General features: G+C 39.5%; 1 protein-coding gene across 1 annotated transcript; it reads right to left on the bottom strand.

Annotated features, from left to right (window-relative positions):
* Positions 1 to 811: 811 nt before the first annotated feature.
* LOC117303354 (adhesion G-protein coupled receptor D1-like) lies at positions 812 to 11,220 on the bottom strand. Its single transcript, XM_033787524.1, has 16 exons — positions 11,083 to 11,220; positions 10,314 to 10,382; positions 9,449 to 9,560; positions 8,760 to 8,885; positions 8,340 to 8,518; positions 7,624 to 7,685; positions 5,940 to 6,846; positions 5,702 to 5,802; positions 5,059 to 5,167; positions 4,228 to 4,381; positions 3,793 to 3,865; positions 3,504 to 3,570; positions 3,086 to 3,171; positions 2,646 to 2,766; positions 1,928 to 2,050; positions 812 to 1,043 (listed from the first exon to the last, which is right to left on the bottom strand). Exons 1-16 carry the CDS (start codon positions 11,218 to 11,220, stop codon positions 978 to 980), a joined length of 2,493 nt encoding a protein of 830 aa, XP_033643415.1. The 3' UTR covers positions 812 to 977.
* Positions 11,221 to 26,025: the final 14,805 nt, after the last annotated feature.

Below are 26,025 nucleotides of genomic sequence, written 5' to 3'. Positions count from 1 at the left end.
AGTTAATTGTCCCCCTTTTTCCTGGATCCTTCCCTTAAAGGGTGTATGTACTCTTTGTAGGATAAAAAACACAGTGTCCACAGATTTACACTAAACTTACACAGTTTGAAGATAATGATAGTTGAAAGCTTCCCTGAAAATATTACGTGCTGAGGTGCTGTAGTTTTGGGGTATTGAGTAAAACAACGTCATGAAAATAATGTTGGTCTCATGAGACCAAAATTATTTTAAGCATTCACAAACGTATTTTCATTACATTGTTTTACTCATTTCTCAAAAACTACAGCACCTCAGAAAGTAATATTTGAAGGGAAGCTTTCCACTGTCATTATCTTCAAACTCTGTAAGTTTAATGTAAATGTATGGACATTTTGAAAAAGTACCCAAATCCTTTAATTCTGTTTTGTGTTCTTTCTATAAATGGATATGTATTTGTGTGTACTTGTTTATGCCTCTGAAGACGGTCCGGTTTGGATCGAAGCTAAGGCCATCTACCCTACTCATTAATTATGCATTACAAAGTGAGCAGATAAATTTTGAGTAATTGTTTGAAAGAACTAGCGGAGGAAGCTTGGCAAAGAAAAAGAGGGAGATTGTTCCAGAAAGATAAGCCTGCGTGTGGTCACCCCTAAGAGTGCCACGATCGGATATCAGAAGTAGCAAAGAGTGTGATGATCTTAAGTGCTATTCACACGACAGCATTTTAACTAGGGTCCCTTGCTTAATTTTAGCATGATTGTAAAATGTTGCAATGTTTGACAAGATTTTGCAAGAAAACTTGGACAGTAAAAACAATATTGTTTTCCTTTCACACGAGATGACATTTTAGAACCATGGTACAATTTAGCAAGGGACCCTTGATAAATTGCTCTTGTGTGAAAGAGGCTTAAGTCTGCGAGATGGATAATATGCATGGATCAAGTTCTGTAAATAGATTAGTGAGGAGCCATCAGGGACCGTGATGTATTTGGTTCAAATCATTGGCCAACTTCTGTCAGTGTTGATTTTCCATCCATTCCGGTTTTACAAGTGCTGTCTGAAGTCTGCAAAATAATAAGAATCAAGTGTTATAACGTTTCCTACCTGTGGTGTTGCAATAACACCCTACCATTTTTACAACAGGCAATGCTTATTTCAATATACATAATCAAATACTGATTATCAATCCCACAGTCTTCCAGGGCTTAATTTCATAGAGCTGCTAAGCAAAAAAATTTGCTTAGCTTGAAAAGTTTGCCTTGATCGAAACGAGGTTAGGCCTGCCAACCAAATTTCCACGTGATTGTCAGGATAAGCAAACAACAGCTGAATACCAGTAACAAGCAATATGCAACAAATGGAAATTTGGTTGGTAATCCTGTTTTTTATCAAGGTAGAAATTTCATGCTAAGCAAATTGTTGTGCTTAGCAACTCTGTGAAATTTGGCCTAGATGGTCGAGAGATTGTATATTTCACCATTCCAGGGGCGGATTCACGAAAATCTGCACGGGTGGGGTCAGGTGTCTGTTTAGAATAATACTGTTACTACGAGTCAATGTGGAGTTCCTTTGAGACAGCGGACCCGTCTATGTTGTTAACAATCCAGTGGATAAACGACCTTCGCTAGTCGAAATTCGTAGAAGTCATGGAAATGTGAGTTCAACTATACGCCCGGAAAATTTAAAAAAGGGCTGACGTATGTGTAAGACCTCCCGTCGATTTCACAAAAACTCTTCCTAACCTAGGATTAATCTTAGGACTTGGGACGAGTTCAGTTCCGTATCCGAAGACGTTAGGACGAATTATACTAAGTGTTAAGACGGGTTACTCGTCCTAACTCGAGAAATGATTTATCCTAGCGTTTCGTGAAATCGGCTGCAGGAAGGATACTACTTTGCAAAGCATTGACTGCCCGTTTGGTTGAGGAAACGATTGAGAAGAACTTACTGATAGAGTAACTGTGGCGCTTACAGATCCTGAATATCTTCCCAGTTTCTTCTTAATACCAATCTTGAACGCGTTACGTACTTCACCATTCATCACGCAACAGACAGTGACCAGCCAAACTCCCTAATATTAGAGTATCAAAATAAGGTACAGAAATGCATGATGCTAACCGATGATGATGATGATGAAAGAAGGTTATATGTCAAATATAAAACTATGTGGTTTGAACGATAAAAAGGGGTTAAAACATTGTAATTAAAGACACTGGACATCTTTGGTATTTGTCAAAGACCAGTCTTCTCACTTGGTGTATCTCAACATATGCACAAAATAACAAGCCTGTGAAAAATTGAACTCAATTGGTCGTCGAAGTGGCGAGATAATATGGAAGAAAAAACACCCTTGTTTTACACGAAGTAAGTTGTGTGCTTTCAGATGCTTGCATTTCGGGACCTAAAAACCTAATTCTGAGGTCTCACAATCAAATTCAAATATTTAAGTATCAAATAACATCTTTCTCGTACACTACGTTACCTCAGAGGGAGCAGTTTCTCACTTTGTGTTTCACTATTAACAGCTCTAAACTGCTTGTGAACAAGTAAGTTTTCATGCTTACAATTATTATAAGTAATTACCAATAGTGTCCAGTGCCTTTAAAAAACATTCAAAATCAAGGCTAACAATTATTAAAATTTTAAGAGAACCAGATCAAACCTACCTGAAAACTGTTCATTAAAACAAAGGTGTATTGAAATGCTACATGAAGATGTGCAACGAGCCCAACTCCCCATGAAATACCAAGCAGAGGTAACAAAACAAGCGAACTACGCAAACCAGTTCTGAAACAAAATAAATTAATGTACATTAATTTCCATTTTATCGATGAGTTTCTATTGCTGATGCCGATGATAATGTCAAATTAAAGGAACATTACATAATTGGTTTTCGCTAACGAAACAGTTGTTGTCAGTGTAATTTCCCTTTATAGGAGTTTGCCGAGTGCCGTTGACAGGAAGGTCATCTCAAAAAACAAACACCCAAACAGACAAAACAAACCAAGAAAATCCCTTTCAATATATTTTCTCTCAGTTTTCCTCTATAGTTTGGTAAGGTGACAACAGAATGAATAAAAACAAATTAAAGTAAATTTTAACTTACTTAACTTTTGTCATGTTATCCACCTTGCAAACATTCAATGCCGTTACCGTAGTTTTAATCACCATGCACAATACAAGGAAGTTCACCTTAAGATAAAAACAATTTTATAAGTAGTCAATTATAAATGTCAATAAATACTGTAATTAATGGATAAATACATTTGCAAGTAGTGACTTTTTGAACGCTTGGTGGCAGCAGACTTACAAGATAAATCCGTTCTCTGTAATATGCGCATGCTCAGAACCATACCTAAACAATGGAGCTTGACCTACTCAAAAGAGATATTCACATGATGGTACCGCAAATCTTCCGTATTATACATCAACCATGCATGCAGAGTTTCAAATCCTACTAAGAAGTCTGCTGCCACCTAGAGTTCCAAAGTCTCCATTGCATAAAGGCACGAGTGAATACTCACCAGCATAATAACGCAAACTGGTGCAACAAAAGCCCAAATAAAGCCATCCTCTGCACTTAGCCAACACCTAAATAAAGCATACAAATGATTTCACAAATTTTAACTGCTTGATTATCAATTTTGATCTAAAGTTCCCTTTTTTAAGATTTGATGTTAAATTTAGTGATAAAAAAGTGAAATGTAATTAATTAAATAACAGTTTGTTAACATTTTAAATAATGTATTTTATGAAACCATTCAAATTGTTGAAAATAGCACTATCTGATTCTCTTGGTTGTGACTGACTTACGCTAGATTAGGAACTCCATAACCTTTCAGCTGAGTCGCTGATGACGAAATACCCACAATCAGCAACGGTGAACCTACAAAAGACGTCAACAGAAAAACGAAGATAGATAAGATGGAGACTTTGGAACGTTAGGTGGCAGCAGACTTACAAGGTAAATTAACACGCTGTTCTGAGCACGTGCACGTTAACCAAACTTTAAACTGGGTCTGACCTGCACCACACACATAATTTTGTTGGTGTGTGAAAAAGAGCCTCTAGCGGGGAAGTGTTCTTCATCAAAATGTATGAAATGTACAGTTACAGTGGGATACTTTTAAACGCTAGGTGGCAGCAAACTTACCAAGATAAATAAGTCTGCTGCCACCTAGCGTTTCGTCACTCAGAATAATCCTGCATTGAAATGTATTTCCTTCACTTACTTTCAAAGTAACTTACCCCATCCAAGTAAACAATAGAACTTGGCCATTTGTTTCTCACTCCCATACACTGTGACGATGAGTCGATAAAGATGGATGCCTTCCACTAACATCCAAGAAAACACTACTAGGTATAGGTAGTGCAGTACCATTGCGATGATCTTACATGGTATCTACAAAGGAATAATGTTTTAAGAGGAAACTATAAATAGATAGTAAACTTGCGGGTACAACCATTTAAAAATCTCTTAGGGTGAGTGTTGGCTCTGAAAAGAGCCGGTTGGGTCTCGACGTTTCGAACAGTATACTCTGCTCGTCTTCAGGAGAATAATGAACGAACAATGAATAATTTTTTAAACTTTGCATGGTGGAAATACGATATAGAAGGGTTTGCGGTATTATAGGGGCATTCAGGTAGCCTAAGCATCTGACGTCACACTTCGAGGTTCGTGAGTGTAGTTACCAAAAGGTATTCTTCCCCTTTGACATTGGGTGCGTTCGTTTAGCTTCCCTGGGTCGACCCCGGTGTGTGGAGGGATTTTTGTCCATGACGAACGTGGGTAATTAAAAAACACCACACAAAGGGGTCGACCCGGGGAAGCTAAACGAACGCACCCAATATAAATATTGTTGGGCTTACATTTAAGTAGGATTTAAAACTTTGCATGGTGGAAATACGATATGGAAAGGTTTGCGGTAACACCATGTAACTCTCAATGAGTTGGGGTGGTTCTGAAAAGAACCGTTAGTTTCAACTCGACGTTTCTATTAGGATGGTTTGATCATCTTTTGGAGAACTTTCATTGAATAATCTCACAATCATATTTATGCACACAATGCAAATTCTCACCAAATAAGAAGTCAGTAGCAAACTGATAAGAAAGAGTGTCATCGCTATGAGTAGAGATCCCATCAAATTCATGTGAATTAGAATGCGTTCTGTATCCAAGGAAGAGTGCCTGTGGAAAAAAAAGGGACCATAAAATAAAAATTAAAAAACTCATTATTAAAGGCAGTTGACACTATTGGTAATTGCTCAAATAAAAGAAAACATTCCAATCAGTGTTTTGGTGGGATTTTGAACTGTAGTGTCCCAGAGGTGGAAGGCTATGCTAAGGACAGGGGACCAGTTAGACTTGACTCAAGTCCCAATCCCGTGCCATCGCTAGAAAACTGCTCTGCATTCCCCCCAAACCTGTTCCGCACGTCGGGGGGACCACTGTGGGTATGCTTAGGGACCTCTCGCTCGAGAACGGGACTTGAATCAAGTCTAGGGACTGGTATGCAGCGGGCACTTTGGGACGTTAGATGGCAGCAGACTTACCAGGCAAACCCATTGTTCTAGTCAGTGTGCGTCGGTTCAGAACTACCGTAAAACAATAGATATTTATAAGAGATATTAAATTTGCATCGGGATAGATATTTAGCCGTCTGCTGCCACCAAGTGTTCCAAAGTCTCCATTTGGTGAGTGTTGAGGTAATAGACTTAATACCTGAATACGATGAAGCATACCAGAGCTACAATCAGAGCAACGATGGACATGATGCACCCAATCAAGTTTAGAACATCCAAGATGCTCTCAGAAACGGCGTCCTAAAGACAGTGAAGAAAAAAAATCATCAATACTATGAGAACTGCCCAATCTTTTAATCAATTTGTGTGTGTGTGTGTTTTTATTTGAAATAGATTAACCTTACGAAAAGTTGATAAAAATTTCCATAATTACATACCACTGGGTAGTAGTAGTAGTAATAATAGTATGACTCATCAGTCACTGTGTCATTGATGACTGAGACATTTGAATTGGATGCAGCTGATTGGTTGCTGGTTGAGATGACGTCACGTGCTGTGGCTTGATTGGTCGGATTGAAGGATGCACTCTTTGCTTCAGTAACTGCTTCAGTAGTTACTACGTGAATAGTTGGTTTAGGGGCTGTGGTGGTCGATAAACCGGTGGAGTGCTTTTCAGTTGGCTTTGAGGTGGTTTTAGTTTCTGCCAAAGTAGTTACAATGGGACGGGGCGAAGAAGTCAGTAAGTTAGTGGTGTGCCCAATCAATTTAGTTGGTTTTGTGATAGCTTCAGTTGCCCAGGTAGTTGGTTTAGGGGATCTAGTAGTCGGTATAAGAGTCGTGTGCTTAAAGAATTTAGTTGGTTTTGTGATAGCTTCAGTTGCCCAGGTAGTTGGTTTAGGGGATCGTGTAGTCGATATAAGGGTCGTGTGCTTAAAGAATTTAGTTGGTTTTGAATTGGTTACTGCCCCAGTAGTTACTATGGGCGGGGATGTTGTAGTCGGAAAAATAGTGGTGTGCTTAACTTCAGTTACTGCTTCGGTAGTGACTTTGGGGGGATATGTAGTAGTCGGTGTGGTGGTAGTTGCTTCCCCAGTAGTTACTATTGGAGGGGGTGTGGTGGTCAGTAAATTAGTGGTGTGCTTCACCGGTTCAGTTGGCTTTGAAGTGGTGACTTTTCTGCGGCGTCGGACTCTTATTGGTACAATGCGCATCAAAATGGCATAGTTTGTGGTATGGTTACAGTAGCAAGAGACCAAATCGCCAACATTGTCCTCAATAAATTCTTCATCAAGAACGTCCACACGCTGGCATCCTTCTGTTGACCATCCACCTATCTCTGTATCACTGTTATAATAGAACAATAGAAAACAAATAATTTGACGTCTTTGAAAGGCAGGGGAAGAGGGATCATTTAGCATGACGTGGCAAGGTTGTGGGTTTGAGTCCTACCAAGCTAACCGTGGTCCAGTGGTTAGACTGCAGGACTTGCAATCGCAAGGTTGGGGGTTTGAGTCCTACCAAGCTAACCGTGGTCCAGTGGTTAGACTGCAGGACTTGCAATCGCAAGGTTGTGGGTTTGAGTCCTACCAAGCTAACCGTGGTCCAGTGGTTAGACCGCAGGACTTGCAATCGCAAGGTTGTGGGTTTGAATCCTACCAAGCTAACCGTGGTCCAGTGGTTAGACTGCAGGACTTGCAATTGCAAGGTTGTGGGTTTGAATCCTACCAAGCTAACCGTGGTCAAGTGGTTAGACTGCAGGACTTGCAATTGCAAGGTTGTGGGTTCCAACCCTACCAAGCTAGCGGCTGATTTCACAATGACTAGAATAAAGTGTTGTCGTCTAGCTACTGAATCACAATATAAAGATTTGTGCAATTCAGAATCATATACGTTGAAAGGCTTCAAGCCGAAGTCTTTTCGGGTGCAAATAGAAGAAAACTATACTCAGTAGTTTTCAAACGTGTCCAATTGCCTTTAAACCAATGTTTGTTTTAGAGAGATTGGCTGTAGTGTCAGCTTGGCGTTTATATTCCCTTTTGGGAGTTTGCCGAGCTCCCTTGATCGGAAGAAAATCAAAACAAACAAACAAACAAACAAACACCCCAACAAACAAAAACTTACTATAGAAAGTCATCCCAAAATCCACAAAACGATACTCTTTCCATTGATGCATTCACGGAACCCTAAAACGCCAGGGAGGAATTAAGAAATAAAATCTTAGCTCAATTGTAATGACAAAATGTGATTAAATAAGTGAACAGTATACTCACATTGTTTGTGCGTTTGTTAAGTTTATACAGAAATGAGTGGTCACATTTATAAAGGATTAAAGGGCAAAGTATACCTTTGGTATTTGGAACAATGACAAGCCTATCGACACTATTGGTAATTACTCAAAATAATTATTAGCATAAAAACTTACTTGGTGACGAGCAATGGAGAGCTGTTGATAGTATAAAACATTGTGAGAAACGGCTCCCTCTGAAGTAACGTAGTATTCGTGAAAGAGGTACTTGTCCACGAATTTGATTTCCAGACCTCAGAGTTAGATTTTTAGGTCCCGAAATCAAGCATCTGAAGGCACACAACTTCGTGTGACAAGGGTGTTTTTTCTTCAATATTATCTCGAAACTTTCGACGACCAATGTAGTTCCAATTTTGACAGTTTTTTTGTATATGCATATGTTGAGATACACCAAGTGAGAAGACTAGTCTTTGACAATTACCAACAGTGTTTATAGGCAAATTATACAATATTTTTTTTTTTTTTTTTTTAAACAATGACAGGCCTAAAGACAAAATGATAAACATTATAGTTATAAATGTCTATTATTTACCGTAAGGTTTGTGATTTGTCGCTTGAAAGATGCTGGCGATGAGAATCGTCCAGTAGGAGTAAACACTGTTGCAGAAATCACATCCGCGATGATATTATCGTTGGTTCCTGTTTGATGGTTGTTGAGTATCTCAGTAATGTTGGTATGAGCAACACCCAGAATGGATATTTTATTTGTTTCTGTTGGTGAAGCAAGAAGTTATTGGGCAATTAACACCCTTAGTACGTTAAACTGCCGACTCTTGTTTTACGCTGCGTATGAATTTGGTGAAAGTCTTTGGGAGTTTTTTTTTTTTACTACGGTAATCCCGTTTTTTTTATACAAAAAATGGCGATATGTCTTTAGATTTTTTTCTGCAGATTCATATTCGTGCCAATTGTAAAAATATTGGGTCTTTAATAATATTTTTTACATACTTACTGTTTTGTCCCGAGCTGAGAAGATCAGATCCCTTGATAGTAATTTGCTCCTGAGTGTTTTGAAATGGCTTAAAGATCCAATCTTTCTGACTAAATTCTTCAACAGTATTGGACTCCAGAATGCAACCTGGAGAGGGAGGAGTGTCAAAACAAGACAGAATTATTATTATTGTTTTTTTTTTATGAAGCCATGATCCTCCGAGGTGTTACGAGCACCAGACTCAAGCTCTTAGGATATCCGATCAGCTGAGTGTGTGTATGAGTCCCGGTCGTGATGGCATTTGTGTTTCCTTGAGCAAAATACTTTACAATAATTTGCTTTTTGTCCTTCGGAAGGACCATTAAGCCGTAGAGGTCCCCGTTACTAATATTACATTTGGTTTGCGGTAACACCATGTGTGTATCTACTTGCCAGGTAGGGTTTTGCTTAGATAACTGTTTTGCTGTATTCTACTACCGCGGAGTAGATTGTTCGGGTGTTCGGAAGACTTCTCAGTTCTAAATAGAACTGTCCTGCTTATTAACTGTAATACCTGGGCGGATGGTATAGAAAATAGACTTGGACTCTACATTAGCTTATAGGATCGTGATTAACTGTGCTGCCGCGGAGTCAGTTCTGAATCAAACTTCATGATTTTGCAGTTGCTATAAGCAATTAATACTCATGTCAAGAGAAATATAATAACTCACTCATAGTCGGTGTGTCTGCCCGCAACACCTCCCCGACTTCGAGTTGAGATCCCATTACTTGTGCCACATCATCCAGTCTGTCCAACAGGCTGATGGGACTAGCATCACTCAGCTATAAACATAAGAAGGTACAGTATATATAAACTGCTCACAAAAAGTTAGGAAACTTTTTTCAATCAAGTATATTTTTATCATTTATTACTTTGTTTGTATTAAGTTTTATCTTCAAGTGCGCGCTAATCCTCCAATCAGATTCGCAGAATGGAGTGGTGATAAAAACCTTTATATTAACACCCCTTACCACTACTCTGCCTTTTCATTGGTTTAGCGCGCGTCACATGATATGTCTTAATTTTACTAGACGACGGCCGTGTGATAGCGCATCGGTTTGCCGTGCGCTAGTCCGAAGACTATCACACGGCGTGCAGTACCCAGACGTCCGTTGCGTGTACGAGGATGATAAATTAATAGTCTGTAACCATTTTGGATTACATGACACTACATGCAGCACAGTAAAAAAAATTCGCAATCTACACGCGTCGTCCGTGGATTGTAGCATTCATGTCTGTAAATTAATAGTACAGTATTTAGGAATGTCTGGGGCATTATAAAACAAATATTGACTGCTTTTACTCGTGCAATGGTCAAAACTAATAAATAATAAAAAATATACTTGATTGAACGAAAGTTTTCGAACTTCTCGTGAGCAGTTGTAAAACACTATTGGATTGACAACAGTAGATAAACCCAACTCTGCATGCAGAAACAGTATATTCATCACCTCATTTTTTTATGTTACAACAATTGAAAGAAAAGATTTTTTCTTTCTTGAAAGTGATTGTATAAATAAGAGCTTTATATTTACTTGATTGATTGTATTCCAGGTTGCGTCACCGTTCCAAGTTAGTAGCTCCGAGGTGATTTTGGCAGCTAACTGTCAATAAAACGTATACATGTGTACTGCTATTATCATGAACAAAGTTAGTTCAGGACACTGGACACTATTGGTAATCATCAAAGACCAGTCTTCTCACTTGGTGTATCTAAACATATGCATAAAATAACGAACCTGTGTAACTTTAAAGTAAATTGGTAGTCGAAATTACGAGATAATAATGGAAGAAAAAGACACCTTTGTTCACGAAGCTGTGTGCTTTCAAATGCTTGATTTCGGGACCTCAAAATATAATTCCGAGGTTTCGAAATCACGTTCGTGAAAACTTTCTACTTTCTCGAAAACAACGCAACTTCAGAGGGAGCCGTTTCTCCCAATGTGTTACTATCAACAGCTCTCCATTACTCGTTACCAAATAAGGTTTTATGCTAATAACTATTTTGAGTAATTACCAATAGTGTCCAGTGCTTTTAATGGCCTTGACGTTTCAACCATAGCAAACCTTTCTCGAAGACTAATACAATAATGACAACCCCCATATAATAAACTGGTGTATTGTAACAGAAGCAGTCATGAGGAAATGCATGACAAAGAGACAGAAAGTTATATATATTGTTATAAGCAAAAAGCTGAAATACATAACGAAATATGTTTGGGGCTACATCTAACTCTGGATTAACACACGCTAAATGATGACGTAGATGATGATGACGATGATGATGATGAAGACAAAACATACCTGAAAAGATGAGTTGTCCCCGTTCGTGGCAACATCGTCGGTGATACCCTCCAAGCAACATATAAGTTCAGTCATTTCTTCCAATGAACTTGCAACATTGTCTGATAAAGTTGGAGTGGGTGTTGTTGGTATCGGCATGGGGCTTGCGCTAGCATACATCAGCTGGTCATCGGAAAACAAGTGGCAGACAAGTTCATCACAGAGTCTTTTTGGTACCGGCTGGTCACAAGGAGTGCTTTCCTGTGAAGTAAACCATGGGGCTATTAAAAGTGTGCAAGAGTACACTTTGAACGCCTTCATTGTTCTGCCTACTGTTAGCAAAGAATTCGCGCTTACGGAAGCAGGGAATTCCGTGCTTACGTGAAGCTTTTTTCACGGGCTAGCGTGGAACTTTTGCTACTGCGCTTGCGTACTTCACATTACTACTGGGCATTCTACGATAATACAGCTAGTGCAGACATTTGGGGCTTGTAGAGAATGGTGACCGTAAGCGCATAATTCGGCGGTAAGCAGAGCCATGAAATTTTGCCCTGGTTGCATTTCACCTTTACAGGGAAAGACCCATAAATATGTGCACGGGTTGGGTCGGGTGTGTCAAACAACTACATGACATGGCTTGTTTGTGTACGAGTCAATGGATAGTTCTATTCAGCGGACCAGTCTTGTTGTTAAAATCCAGCGGGTGGACGACCTTTCACTTTAAACACTCAAAATCAAAATTATGTTTCTCAAATCTCAAGCGTGTTTTCCTCGTAATCAAATTCATCTGATAGTAATTGTTTTTAATGCTCATATGAGGCACTGTAAGGGTTTAAGCAAAAAGGTTCAAGTCATAATTTTAACTTTTACATGTATTTGCCTGATATTATAATAATAATATGTAAACCTACCGGGGTAGATGTTCCTCCAGAAAGTAGCTCCAGATTAAATTTAACCCAACACAAATCGACGGAGTCTGCTTCAGCCATGATACGAATGACGTCGAAACTAGTTAAGTCGGCACTAGAACGATGTTGAAAAACAAACCCTTGATATCCATTCACACGTACCTATAACAAAAAATCAAGAATGTCATGTGAGATTAGTTTTATGCAAGTCGCCAGACACACAAGGCCCGAAGGCCACTTCAAGGTGTGGGCTACAGATGAACTATTTTCCAGGGGGCGTTGCATGCAACCTACTCCTAGGGCTGAAACAGGGTTACCGCCTTTACAGTCCATGAATGTAGGCTTGAGTATGGTATCACCCATCAGAGGCCTGGCAGGTAAAGCAGATGTGGAAAACAGCGCCCTCAGTTTGCCAAGGCTGGAGAACTGTGTTCAAACCCATTTAGGGGAAAATCGTCACTGGCGTCAAGGGGTCATTATATTATTAAATAAATAAGCCGTTTTTGACTCTCGGCTGAAAAAGCCGCGCGGCCGGGTGCATTTTGGACTCGAATTATTTATTACTAAATGCAAATTTTGAGAGTAAAATGGTTATTAACCGGTATCTACGATGTCTATTTGGCCATAAAAAGGTAATAGTAGAAATATTCAGATCATCCTTTGTTGGCTGTTGAAGCTACAAGGGGAGTAAGACGGCACCGCCCCTCCCGCTTCGGCACGATGGAGCCTGGAGCAAATCCTAGTGTGCACCATGGCCAACTAAAGTTGACTATTTTGACTTGAACCCAGGCTGGTCGACCACTAGTGGACTACTGTGGTCGACCATTTGGAAAAAGCCTCACTTCACTGGTCCCAAGTAGTTTGTTCCATTCTTACATGTGTAAATATAAATTACAAAATAAGTTAAGTTAGAAATACAAAGCAACAAAATACAAAGACCCGCACACTTTAAAAAAATGCACCAGCAAAAACAACGCCAACCGGTCACCAATAGGACTTCAAGACAACAACATGCTGGGGGAAACACAAGTCCTCCTACCCCTCCTATATGGACTGAGTCAAGAGTAGACTTGTCGACAAGTCGTTAAATCGGCCCCACGCGCTGAGATAGTCGAGTTGTGGCGGTGCTCTCGCGAGATCATTGCTCTCGCGCGAACTGCTGGCTCCCCGATTTCTACTCCGTTAATGAGGAGTTGAAATTGGGGAGCCATCAGTTCGCGCGAGAGGAGTGATCTCACGAGAGCACCGCCACAACTCGACTATCTCAGCGCGTGGGGCCGATTTAACGACTTGTCCACAAGTCTAAGTCAAGAGCAGTATATTTACCTCATAGGTGTCAATCAAACAAAGTATAGTTATAGCAAACACTTCATTATCATGCAGTTTAAGGTGACCATAGACGTCCGTTTCTGGTGACGTGAACTGATAAGATCCTGCAGAGTACCAGTTCCTCTCAATCTGCCCATACCTGGAATCAACGTGAACGCGTATTGCCATAGCTGTCTCTATGGCAGCTGATGTTGGGTTACCAATGCTTCCCTGTAGGTTAAACCTGACCCTGTATTTGATAGTTAAATGAAAACGGGTATACAGTAGTACTTAGGTGTAGTAAAATAATGGACCTTATGCATTGACGTCATCACCAAAGCCTCCATCTTAATTTTAGATGTAAAGCGACGTAAACACGGAGTGAGATGCATATTGGTCTAGCTAGTGATCAAGTTTGATCCCATAGGGTGCGTTCGTTTAGCTTCCCTGGGTCGACCCCGCAGTGCTCACTCGGGAGAGCCCCTGAAAAGAGCTAACACACTCTGACGGCATGCTCCTCAGGTCACCCCAAGTGACCCACTCCACAAGCAGGGCACTGGGGGCTGACCCGGGTGAGCCCCGTCGATGGGTATTTGCGAAAAAGGTCCATGGCGTCATGGTGAGTAGGGCGCCCTCGCCAAGAGGTCAAAAGGTTGCCATTGGCCAATCATGTATGACAGACTGACATACCAGGTAAAATCCATTGTTCTTGGTAATGCATGAACAACGTAAACAATGGACATGGGTCTGTGGTTAACATAGCGCCCAAAAATCTCCCGTTGCTTATCATTATTTTTACTTCTAAGATGGCGGCTGGGTGACGTCACTCCTGCACCGGCTTGCATGAGTTGTTTAATCTGTTTGTTTCCCATGATACTGTTGTTGATAAGATTGACATTGCAGTAAAGAATGATTTCTGATACTTTGTATCAATCTCTTTTTGTTATGTTTGACCCGTGCAAATATGTCTAGGTCTGCTCTCCCTGGAATGGTGAAATCCATAGAGTTATATATAAGAACTAGAGCGCGCACTGGCCTATATACGCGCCCCGATATGCGAGCAGGCAGCCATTTTCTAAGTTGACAAAACAGCTGTCTCACAGCGTGTGTTTGTGCGGCCATTTTGTAAGTTGAACAAAAAGCATCGCGTGAGCGTTCAATAAAAAAAAACCTAAAACGTGTATTTCATATTCAACGCGCGTGCAGAATGGCGCGCTTGTCACCTTGCGGTCCCGTGGCGTTTGTGCACGAAGCATCACTCGTGCGCCCTCTAGTTCTTATATATAACTCTATGGGTGAAATCATACTAGTCTGGTTCCCTGACCAAAGATTCCTTGACGTCTCTTGTTAAAAATCTTAGGTCAGGTATCACCCACGGTTAAAAATAGAGCATGACGCAACTTGTCAGGGTCGGGGGTCATCTCCAGGGAAACCATGTCTGCATGTACGTACTACTAGCGATAACGTAACCCTCCTCCCAACGGCCGCCAGGCCGGAGGGTTACGAGATTATTGTGATCGTCAATTAATGAAAATCTGGTTCAACACGTATAATATCGACAGCTAGTACAGATTTTGCCCCATTTTTACCACTTTTAAAAATCATGAAACTTAATCCTCAATCAATGTCTATTGAACACTAAAGTCAGAACACTTTTGAAAAAAATATTTTTGAAGAAAAAGGACAAAACTTACCAGATCCCGGAGCGGTTTCCCAGGTTTATATATTTTCGCATCGCCTTGCAAACGCTTTATTTAGGCACAACGCCTGCATTTGCAATAACTGGCATAAAAACTCCTGGATCTACGGCCGACATGACTGACATTACGAGTCCGTACCGAACATCAACGATACTGTCCGAATGTTGACGACAACACGTTCGGAACATTTCGGATAACTTCGAAAGAGGAGGAATTCCTCCTCTTTGGTCACGTGATTTTGGGTGATACCGGACCCTAAATTCGACTAAGCCTAGTCGGAGATTTTTTGGTTTAGGAACCAGACTAAAATCATACAACCTCTGGCATGGGTGCGTTCGTTTAGCTTCCCTTACAGACCCCCGGTGTGTGGCGGTTTTTTTTTTTTTTACAGGAAAACCGTGGGTAATTATCTGCACACGTTCGTCCTGGAAACACACCGGGGTCGACCCGGGGAAGCTAAACGAACGCACCCTATATTAGATCACCTGGAATACTGTATGGTTGCTATCACTCAGTTCCAAGTTTAACCCTCGATATTATGACAAGTATATTTGAGATAAGAATTGCCAGTTGCCAAATGGCAGGGTTTTATTGTGGCATCCCAAATGAAATCTTGTGCACTTGAGGGTTTTTAACAACTTCATGTCTAAACATACCATTCAATTCCAGGACGCAAATGCAATTTGATCTCAAGCATGTTCCCAGGATACAAGGATGTAGGTAACGTCTCTTCGTGAACTGTTTGAGGCATTTCAATTGTATCTAAAAAGCAAGTGATAAAAAAGAATTAGCTGTTCTAAACTGCTTACCAACCAAAAGGACCGATGTTGTAATACAAAATTAACCTGAGGTTTCTACCAAAGATTATAGAGCGCCGCAAGGTGCAAGATGCGGAACTGACGCTTTATCTATTGTTGGAAGAAATACGCATGGGCGCCATTTCAGCAAGTGAATGTTTTGTTTCCCATTGACAGAAATGGTCATTGTATGCACTGATCTGCACTGATCTACTGTTGTATCACATCACAAGAGTTACTTGCCGACATGGCGTCCAGTGGGATTTCACATTTCAGCCCAAGTTCCGCATCTTGCGCCTTGCGGCGCTCTATAATCTTTGGTTTATACCCTAACGGAGTCCTTTTCGAAGGCTAATTGAATGACAACACAACACAAAACATAGCGTAGGTATACAAGTGTAATGGAAGCAGTCAAGTGGAAATACATGAACAGAGAGAGATGGGGGGTAGGCAGAAAGCACTCACAGAAAAAGCAGGAGGTAAACAATGAATATGGAGACAAAGGTGGCGAGGGCAGGGGCCGGTTTGACCATTGACCTCAACCATGGACAAAAGGTGGGAAGAGGGGGAACAAGTAATTCATCAGTGACTGCATGGAGGAAGAATGAGGCATTAAAAAGGACGAATTTCTGTTGAGGAAATTAAAAGGAAAAGGCCAAGACAAAATATTATTGGTCATTTCCTTTTGGATGTTCAGCAGACCATGCATCTGAGGCGCCTTATCCGCAGTCCCTACTCAGACGTAGCGGCCTAGCCTATAGGTGGGGGTTGGGAGGGGAGGCACGTGACACACAAATTCCCGGGCCCCCAGGTGCCACCCCCCCCCCTCCTCCTCCAAAAATATTAAGCAGAAAAAGAAGAGGGAATATGTTCACATGGATTACAAACTTAAGACAATTTTGAGAAAAAACTTTGAAGAACAAAATAAATTGTATACGTTTATGTCGTAAGTGTCATAAAAATACCACTAACCTTGAGCCGTGGTGAGGTGAACATCCCAAAATACCTACATAGAAAAAATAAAAAGATTGTCTATTGCAGTTTTTGTCTCAAATTATTGCACTGTAAAATAAAATAAAGTTTTTATTTTGGCCACTTCCAACGGGACAAGTCCTGCTGCCGTCAATTTCACCAAACTCTTGCCTAACCTAAAGGAACACGTTGCCTTGGATCGGACGTATTGGTCTTTAAAAAGCGTTTGTAACCGGTTTTTTTATGAAATGTACATGGTTGGAACGATGTTTTAAAAGTAGAATACAATGATTCACACAAATTTGCCTCGAAATTGCGTGGTTTTCCTTTTACTGTGCGAACTATAACACGGTCGGCCATGAGTATACAATTTGACTCCCATAAATGGCCAGCGAGGTAAAAAGAAAACCGTGGAATTTCGATTCATGTTTGTGCTTTATAATATAAAAATATAATAACACATTCTTATATAGCGCATTTCACAATAAACCGTATCAATGCGCTTTACATTAGTACCCTGGTCATTGGGCCAATAAACATCCCTTTAATCTTTCTCAGCTCCCATTAGGGAGTATACAGCCCCGAGCTGCCGTGGCGCTCCGAAAGCTTGTCATTCACAATATCAACCTCTACCCTCGCAGGTACCCATTTATACCCCTGGGTGAAGAGAAACAATTATAGTAAAGTATCTTGCTCAAGGACACAAGTGTCACGACCGGGATTCGAACCCACACTCCGGTGAATTAGCACCAGAACTTTTCAAACACCAACTCGTCCGATCCAAGGCAACGTGTTCCTTTAGGACGAGTTAGGTTCCGTAACAGACGTTATGACGCATTGAACCCAGCCTTAGGACGAGTACTCATCTGAACTAAGAGTAGGATTAATCCAAGTGTTTCGTGAGATCGGCTGCAGCTTTGTTACATAAAATGTAGAGACCCAGTTTTCTCAAAATAGTATCATCCGATGTTTTGGGTGTTGAACAATACATGGGAAGGGTATTGAATTCGATGTCAATTTACATCATTTTAACGGGAGGTTGGAGACTCCATTTGTATGAGGACAACACGAAATTGAGTTCGTTTCCCTTCCTCAATTTACTTGCATAAAATAAAAAACTGTGGAAATTAGAACTCATTTGGTCGTCGAAGTTGCGAGATAATAATGAAAGAAAAAAACATCCTTGTCACACGAACTTGAGTGCTTTCATATATGCTTGATTTCGAGACCTCAATATCTATGAGATATCGAAATCAAATTCATGGAAAACTACATCTTTCGCAAAAACTACGTTACTTCAGAGGGAGCCGTTTCTCACTATGTTTTATACTATCAACCTATCCCCATTACTCGTTATCAAGTAAGGTTTTATGCTTATAATTATTTTGAGTAATTACCAATAGTGTCCACTGCCTTTAAATTTAATTCTCTTTTTGGTATCTATATGTGTCAAAATCAACGGTTCTTTTCCGAACCAACACTACTAAAGAGATATTTACACATGGTGTTTATACCGCAAACCTCTCTTTGCTTGTTGTGTTTTTATTTTATTTTTTATATACGACAGCTTTGATTAAACCATAAGGGTCATTCGCCGTTCATTAACGTTCTCACTTATATCGCGCTCCTAAAAATCGCAATTAAACGAACAACTTACCAGACACACGCTGGCGACCGTTAGAATATGCTGAATCCGCACCATGGTGTATACCTCTAGCCAAGGCCTCGCTCGACCCGATGTACGTACACAATAAACTCCTTGTGAAAGCCAACTCTCGCTCATTCATCTATTTTTTCACCTCTCAGTAGTTTTTGTTTGTTTCTTGAACTTGCGCGATTAAGTGCTATTAATTTTATTCTAGTTTAGTTCTAGTGGTTATACCGTGCGCAAGATGGCTAGCTCGTGAGCTGCATTCCACACATTGTACCCTAACCACTATCAACCTGACGTAGTTCTAATAATTAACATAATTACGTCACATCTTCAGCGCTCTACATTTTGCGTTTGCACTCGATTTCCGACCACAACCACGCAATTCTGCTCTAAATGCAAAAGAGTGAAAAGGCACTCTTTAAAGAGCCATACGAGGGACAACTCTTTTACGAGGGACAACTCTTTTACGAGTGTTGTTCCACTCTTTTAGATTGAAGTTTGCATCTTTTTGAGTGATTTTTCACTCTGTCCTGCAGTGAAACCCCTCTAAAAGAGTGAAATAACCACCACTCTTTTTTAAGAGCCATTTGAGGGACAACTCGAAATGTAAAGAGTGGTGTTTTTCACTCTTTTACATTTAGAGAGTGATATTAAGTGTAAGTGTGTTTTAAAGGCAAATTAGCTTTCGTTTTTGGAACCACTCGTTTGTTTCAATCCTATATAGAGTGTACAATAAACTACACCTTGTTGGTGGTAGCGTTTTTGAGATATCGCGACAAATTTGGAGCGGTAACGAAGGAAGAATAATCCACAATTGAAACACACAATCTCAGAAACGTTTCTGAAAGAAACGTTCATCAGATTCATATTTTGGTGGGATAACAAACATACGTTTTACATTTACATGTTTCCATTACCAAATTAATTGACTTCGAAGTTAAACTCTTCTGAAAATGCTTTATACGTGTACTACAATGGCAAAGGTCGTGGGATCGAATCCCATCTGAGTACCACGCATGTGAATTCTTTTCGCAGAACTAGTTATTAATTTATTATTTGCTTTAAGATTATATAGTTTCTGTATAATTTAATGCGCTTTAGATTTTGTTACATTTCTAGGTACTGTTTAAAGCCATTGGACCCTTTCGGTACAGAAAAACAAAAACAAGTTCACAGATTGACAAATAACTTACAGGGTTTACAGAAGGTAGTGGTGAAATGCTTCTCTTTAAATATTATTCCATGAAATGCTTTACTTTTTGAGAAAACAGTAAAACAATATCAATTCTCGTTACGAGAATTACGGATTTATTTTAAACACATGTCATGACACGGCGAAACGCGCTGATACAAGGGTGGGTTTTCTCCCGACTCCGATGACCGATAAGCCCAAATTTTCACAGGTTTGTTATTTGATATAGAAGTTGTGATACACGAAGTGTGGGCCTTGGAAAATACTGTTTACCGAAAGGGTCCAATGGCTTTAATTCTCACAATATTGTTCTTTTTTTCTCAACAAGAGTATGAAATAAACGTAATATTGAATTGAATTGAAAACTTGGGAAAGTACTGACTCAGTAGACACAGTGCCTACACACATCAGTGTGACGGGTAAAACCACATAGTAATCCTCTATACTCCCGTTGAGTGGGGAAAAAACACACACTCATGACATTCACCCGAACCAGTTTTCTTCGCCTTTCCTGAACTTACGGCTGATGATGGATTTGCTCGTTTGATTGTTATTATCCATTCTTTGTTCGTATAGGATATTAAATTCATCTCCGCGTTCGTATTTTTTGAAGAAAAACAACTATAAATAATATTGGTCTCGAAAGGTTCTTTCCGTTACTATGGTGAAATCGATCGCTACTTGCATGAAGTACCGGCACGTGATATGGATAAGAATTTAATTCAAGGTTCTACAACCATGGAAACTGTTAGGCTATGTGTGCAGTTTATAATTACAATGTATTATTATATTTATTTTTCCCCTGCTGTGACCTTCTTCCTTCACCATCCACTTCTACTATGTACTTGTGGTATGTGTATGCCAGTGCCCATATACATAAAGCATGTAAGCATACACATTTGCTAAGCACAGAACAATCTTGCTGAACAGAAACTTGATTACCAGCCAAAATTCTATAAAGTATACAGTGTAGCAACTGGTGCCCCACTTATTTGCAGTATTTTCTGCTAAACCGCTTTTAAATTATGAAATTGGGCCCCAGATCCTGTGGAGCACTTGGACCAAGGCCTAATTTCATAAAGCCTGTAAGCACAAACACTTGCTAAGCACACATATCAATACAGGCCTATTTAGCAAAAACAGGGTACCAAAGGCAAACTTTTCATTCTGTTGTTAATTTAGTAAAATTTAATTATGAATTAGAAAGAAAGATTGCGACTGGCTCAAACACAATACATAAGTTTATCACAAATTGGAGGTTTAAAGTTTAGTTAATTATTACTTGTTTCTAGATAAGGTTTCTAAGTTTTGTCCTCTTAATTTTGTTTTGTATGTTCGTGGGGGATTTTCGTGAGTGCATATGTATGAAGACAAAAAGGTGCTTGCACTTATAAAAAAATAAATAAAAATAAATAAATAAATAAATAGGTTACCCGCCAAAATTACATCAGATTTGCATTGTTGTTGTTGGGGATAAAAACTTGTAGCATATATTTCGAAATGAAACGATTCTCAAAATGCTTTATAATTCAAACTTGCTTTACTTCTTAACCATTAAGTAAGTTTTTATTGCCGTTGAATTTTAAGAGTGATTACCAAACGTGCACCTTCCCTTTAAAGACATTGGACACCTTTGGTTATTGTCAAAGACCAGTATTCTCACTTGGTGTATCTCAACATATCCATAACATAAAAAACCTGTGAAAATTTGAGCTCAATTGGTCGTCGAAGTTGCGAGATATTAATGAAAGAAAAAACACCCTGGTTACAAGAAGTCGTGTGGTTTCAGATCTCAATTTCGAGACCTCAAATTCTGAATCTGAGGTCTCGAAACCAAATTCTTAATCACCAATTGTTTCCACTGGCTTTAAAGCCAGTATGATAGAAACCGGCAGAGAAACAGACACACTATAATTAGGCACGAACGTGTTACTTGGATCGCGTGAAGTGGAACGTATTGTATTGATGAAGCTTCTAGTATCAAATTAAGACGACACCAACATCTGAAAGACAAAGAGGAGACGTGCGTAATTATATATAGACACGGGCATAGACCTTTCGACTGCAAATGTCACAGCCCGAGTTTTTGCCAACCAAGGTTTGGAATAGGGAGCCTTAGATGCAAAGCACCAAACAGAACACAGTTTGTATACAATGTTAAAGAATATTCATAAATAGTGTAATTTTGTAGGAAACAAGGCAACCAATAAAGGGCTGTTTTTTATGGGTTTTTTTTTTGGGGGGGGGGGTTCGATTGAAAAACACATTGTCAAAAAAAAAAAAAAAAATACTAACAAATTTACTTCCAAGATTTTACGAAAAAAGGTATTTATAATTTTATTGAAGTACATCACGATAATCATCCAGTCTGTCTAGATTGAAAAAATACGATTCAAAAATACATGAGGCATTCTTTGCTAAAACATTATAATAGAATACGTTTGGGTTCAAATCCCATTTTTAAATACATGCGCACTTAATAAAAAATAAAAAATTCAGGTTTAAAAAGTAATGTTTAATCGTTTAAATTATGTAAAAAAAAACACTGCAGCCACCCTTTAACTTGATGTTGTGATCTCAGCATTTAACAAAAAAGCAATACACTTCTCTCGGTGCCTTGTGACACGGTAAGACATCTGCTCTAGAATGACAAAGGTCGTGGGTTCGAACCCCACCTGAGTACCACGTAAATATTTTTCACATCGGGTAAAACCAAAATGGTTTCTCTATAATCCCGTTGAGTGGGGGAAAACACACGCGCAATCACATTCACACATTCTCAAAATATGCATCCCTGTAGAGAGACATCTTTTACTCTTTCCATTGTCCCGGTACTTAAGATTTCTCCCGTAGACTTTGTGCACACAATTTCTTGTGGAGCACCCCGGTCTTTAGAATTTCCCTATGGAGTCCTTTTATGTTCCCTTTTTTGTTTTGTCCTTGGTCCCCAGAAGGTACCGAACATAAGAGCTCCCGAGCCAGTTTTCATCGCCTTTCCTGAACTTATGGCTGGCGATGGATTTGCTATATTGATTAATATTATCCATTCATTGTTCGTATAAGGAGATGGACTCATCTTTGTGTCCGTATTAGGAAGACAAAAATTCAAGGAAAAAAAATGGTCTTATAAGGTTCTTACCGTTACTATGGTGAAATCGATCGTTACTTGCATGAACTACAAGTACGTGTAATACTCGTATGAACACAAATTTATTCCAAGGTTCTACAGCACTGGAAACGGTATACATCCGTGCGGTTTATAAGAGATTTTTTCTTTCTTTTTCGCTTTGGCCTTCTTTCTTCACCATCCAATTCTCCTATGTACTAGTGATATGTGTTTGCCAGTGCCACATTCCACGACCCAATTTCATAGAGCGGCTAAGCACGAAAATTTGCTTAGCATGAAATTTCCTTGATAAAAACAGCATTACCAAACACATGTCCATTGGTTGCATATTGCTTGTTACTGGTATTCAGATGTTGTTTGCTTATCCTGAAAACCATGTGGAAAATTTGGTTAGTAATCCTGTTTTTATCAAAGGCAAACATTTCATGCTAAGCCAATTTTTGTGCTAAGCAGCTCTATGAAATTGGGCCCAAATAGCATGTAAGCATACAAATTTGCTATGCACGGACACATCTTACTGAACAAAACTTTAATCATACCAGTCTATTGGTAAGCCACTGGTCTGGAGACCACGCGTGAGGTCTCGAAATCATTTCAAATATTTTACCGAGAAATTACTTCTTTCTCAATAACTATACGTTACTTCAGATGGAGCCGTTTCTCACAATGTTATGATACTATCAACAGCTCTCCATTGCTCGTTACCAAGTAAGTTGTTATGATGACAATTATTCAGTGTCTTTAAAGGCAGTGGACACTATTGGTAATTACTCAAAATAATTGTTAGCATAAACGAGTAATGGGGAGAGGTTGGTGGTGTAAAACATTGTGAGAAACATCTCCCTCTGAAGTGCCATAGTTTTCGAGGAAGAAGTAATTTTCTACGAATTTGATTTCGAGACCTCAGATTTAGAACTTGAGGTCTCGAAATCAACCATCTAAACGCACACAACTTCGTGTGACATGGGTGGTTTTTTTTCTTTCATTATTATCTCGCCAGTTCGATGACCGATTGAGCTCAAATTTTCACAGGTTTGTTATTTTATGCATATGTTGAGATACACCAACTGTGAGGCTAGTCTTTGACAATTACCAATAGTGTCCACTGTCTTTAAAGCCTGATGGAAACAAGCACAGAAACACTACAATTAGGTACGAAAGTGTTATTTGGACCGCGTGAAGTGGGACGTAATATTGATCATAATCATTGTTATTGTCGGTCACTTAACAAGCTTCGATTATAGTAAAATTATGACCATGCAAACATCTGAATAAAATCTTAAAAGTAAAAGTGGAGACGTGCGTAATTATATAGAGATACGGGCATAGACAATTTAATTGAAATGTCACAGCCCAATACACGTTTTTGCAAACCAGGGTTGAGAATAGGGAGCCCAAAGCCTGTGTCGCATGCAATGTCCTCTAATAATGTCCGCCGGACGGTTTTGCATATGCAATCGTGTCCACCCGGACGCTAACTGCATAATGCAATTGTGTCCGCCCGGATACATTTGCATATGCAGTTGAGTCCGCCCCGTGCAAAACCGTTCTTGGTAAATTAAACGCCCTTGGTCGACGGAACACGTCCGCCATTTTTTTGTACAAGCTAAGTGCATGTCATGCTGGGTAATATGGAAAAAGTTGAGCGGCGCGACTGTTTCCGATTGTCTTAAAATCATCGCAGTTACGCTCAGATCGTAAATAATCGCCGACTGAAAAGTTCCCGATGATCTTAGCTCAGGCGCAGTGTGATCCTGAAAAGTCAATCGCCAACTGCTTTTGTTGTTGAAGCAAGGTCGACCTGAGGCCACCTTTAAATGCAAAGCAAGAACACAGTTTGTAAACGATGTCAAAGAATATTAATAAATATAGTGTTATTTTGTTGGAAACAAAGCAACCAATAATTAAGGGCTTTTTTGTTCGAGTAACCATCTCTTTATCAGTCAAGCGCCAATTTATAAAATGAGGGCAAAGATTAAAAGGCACTTGACACTATTGGTAATCGTCAAAGACCAGTTTTTTTCACTTTTCGCACAAGGTGTGTGCTTTCAGATACTTGGATTCGATACCTCAGCTGAGGTCTCGAATCCAATTCAAATATTTGAGTGAGAAAAAACTTTCGTTCTCATTAACGTTCCTTCAGAGGGAGCCGTTTCTCACAAAATAAACCAAAATAGCTCTCCATTACTCGTTTCCAAGAAGTAGTATGCTAAACATTATTTTGAGTAATTACCAATAGTGTCCACTGTCTCTAAACAGAAATCGCGCAATAAATTAAGTATTCTTAAATTCCAACCTTGCGATCATACAGAGAGTTGATTGAAATTTCAAGGTAGATTTCCTACCAAAGTAATGCTCTTGTATTAGTGTGGCAAGTCAGTCGCAGTATTTGAATTGATAGCAATTAAACAGTCTTTACCTAAAGCCGCTATAGCCTCGTCTTTGTTAAACACGGCCTTCATAATATTGAACGCTCCTCCATTTAAAGGTGCTGGATTCTGTTTGTAATTACTCCCAAAAAATGCTGTTGATCCCCAACTATAAGACTGTGTACCACTGTTTCGATAAGGAATTACTTGGAGATAACAGGTGCGAGTTGGAAAAGGCGAAAAGGATGTATTATTTTGGAAGCTTTCTTTGTTAATGGAGCGTTTCTGTAATTTGTTTTTATTGTTATGTTTTTTGTTTGATTTATATATATTTTTTTCTTTTCGTTGTCAAAGACCTGGGCCCAATTTCATAGCGCTGCTTAGCGGCCGATTTTGTGCTTACTGTGCAATTTCCATTTCATAGCGCTGCTAACCGTAAGCACATGCAAGGCATGCCAACCTCCCGGTGCCTACCACACGAAAATAAATGACGTCACAATGCAAATCCATGGTCAACGCACAATATGGCCGGCCAATTTTTCTGCTAACCTGTGAAATACGCTTGCACCTTAGCAAATATTTCTGCTACAGTTAGCACTAAAATTTGCTTACCGTAAAGCAGCGCTATGAAACTGTGCCCGGTATCCTCAACTGGTGTATCCCAACATTTTGCAGAAAGAAACCAACCTATGGAAATTCTGGTTCTCTTGGTCATCGAGGTTTTGAGGAGAATAATGAAAGAAAAATAAACCTTTGTTGCATAGAATTGTGTTCTTCAGATGCCTAAGACCTAGCTGAATCCGCTCAGATTCAAAGTTTGGGTCATAAAATTACAATTTTCTCGAGAACTTACTTCAAAAGGGGTCGTTTTCTAACAATGTTTTATATTAAAAACAGTTCTATAATTCTCTTTCTTGGATCATTAGTTTTTGGGGGT

The sequence above is a fragment of the Asterias rubens genome, chromosome 19, assembly GCF_902459465.1.
Source record: "Asterias rubens chromosome 19, eAstRub1.3, whole genome shotgun sequence".
Lineage (NCBI taxonomy): Eukaryota > Metazoa > Echinodermata > Asteroidea > Forcipulatida > Asteriidae > Asterias > Asterias rubens.
This window is presented reverse-complemented; position numbering and strand designations above follow the sequence as displayed.

What these genes read in the sequence shown, in the direction of transcription:
- LOC117303354 (XM_033787524.1), bottom strand. Translation starts at nt 11,220, where the DNA reads ATGCCGATACCAACAACACCCACTCCAACTTTATCAGACAATGTTGCA. An exon ending in GGGACAACTCATCTTTTCAG is followed by an intron (nt 10,383 to 11,082) that starts GTATGTTTTGTC and finishes TTTTATTGACAG; the next exon opens with TTAGCTGCCAAAATCACCTC. An exon ending in TGCTACTGACTTCTTATTTG is followed by an intron (nt 4,382 to 5,058) that starts GTGAGAATTTGC and finishes ATTCCTTTGTAG; the next exon opens with ATACCATGTAAGATCATCGC.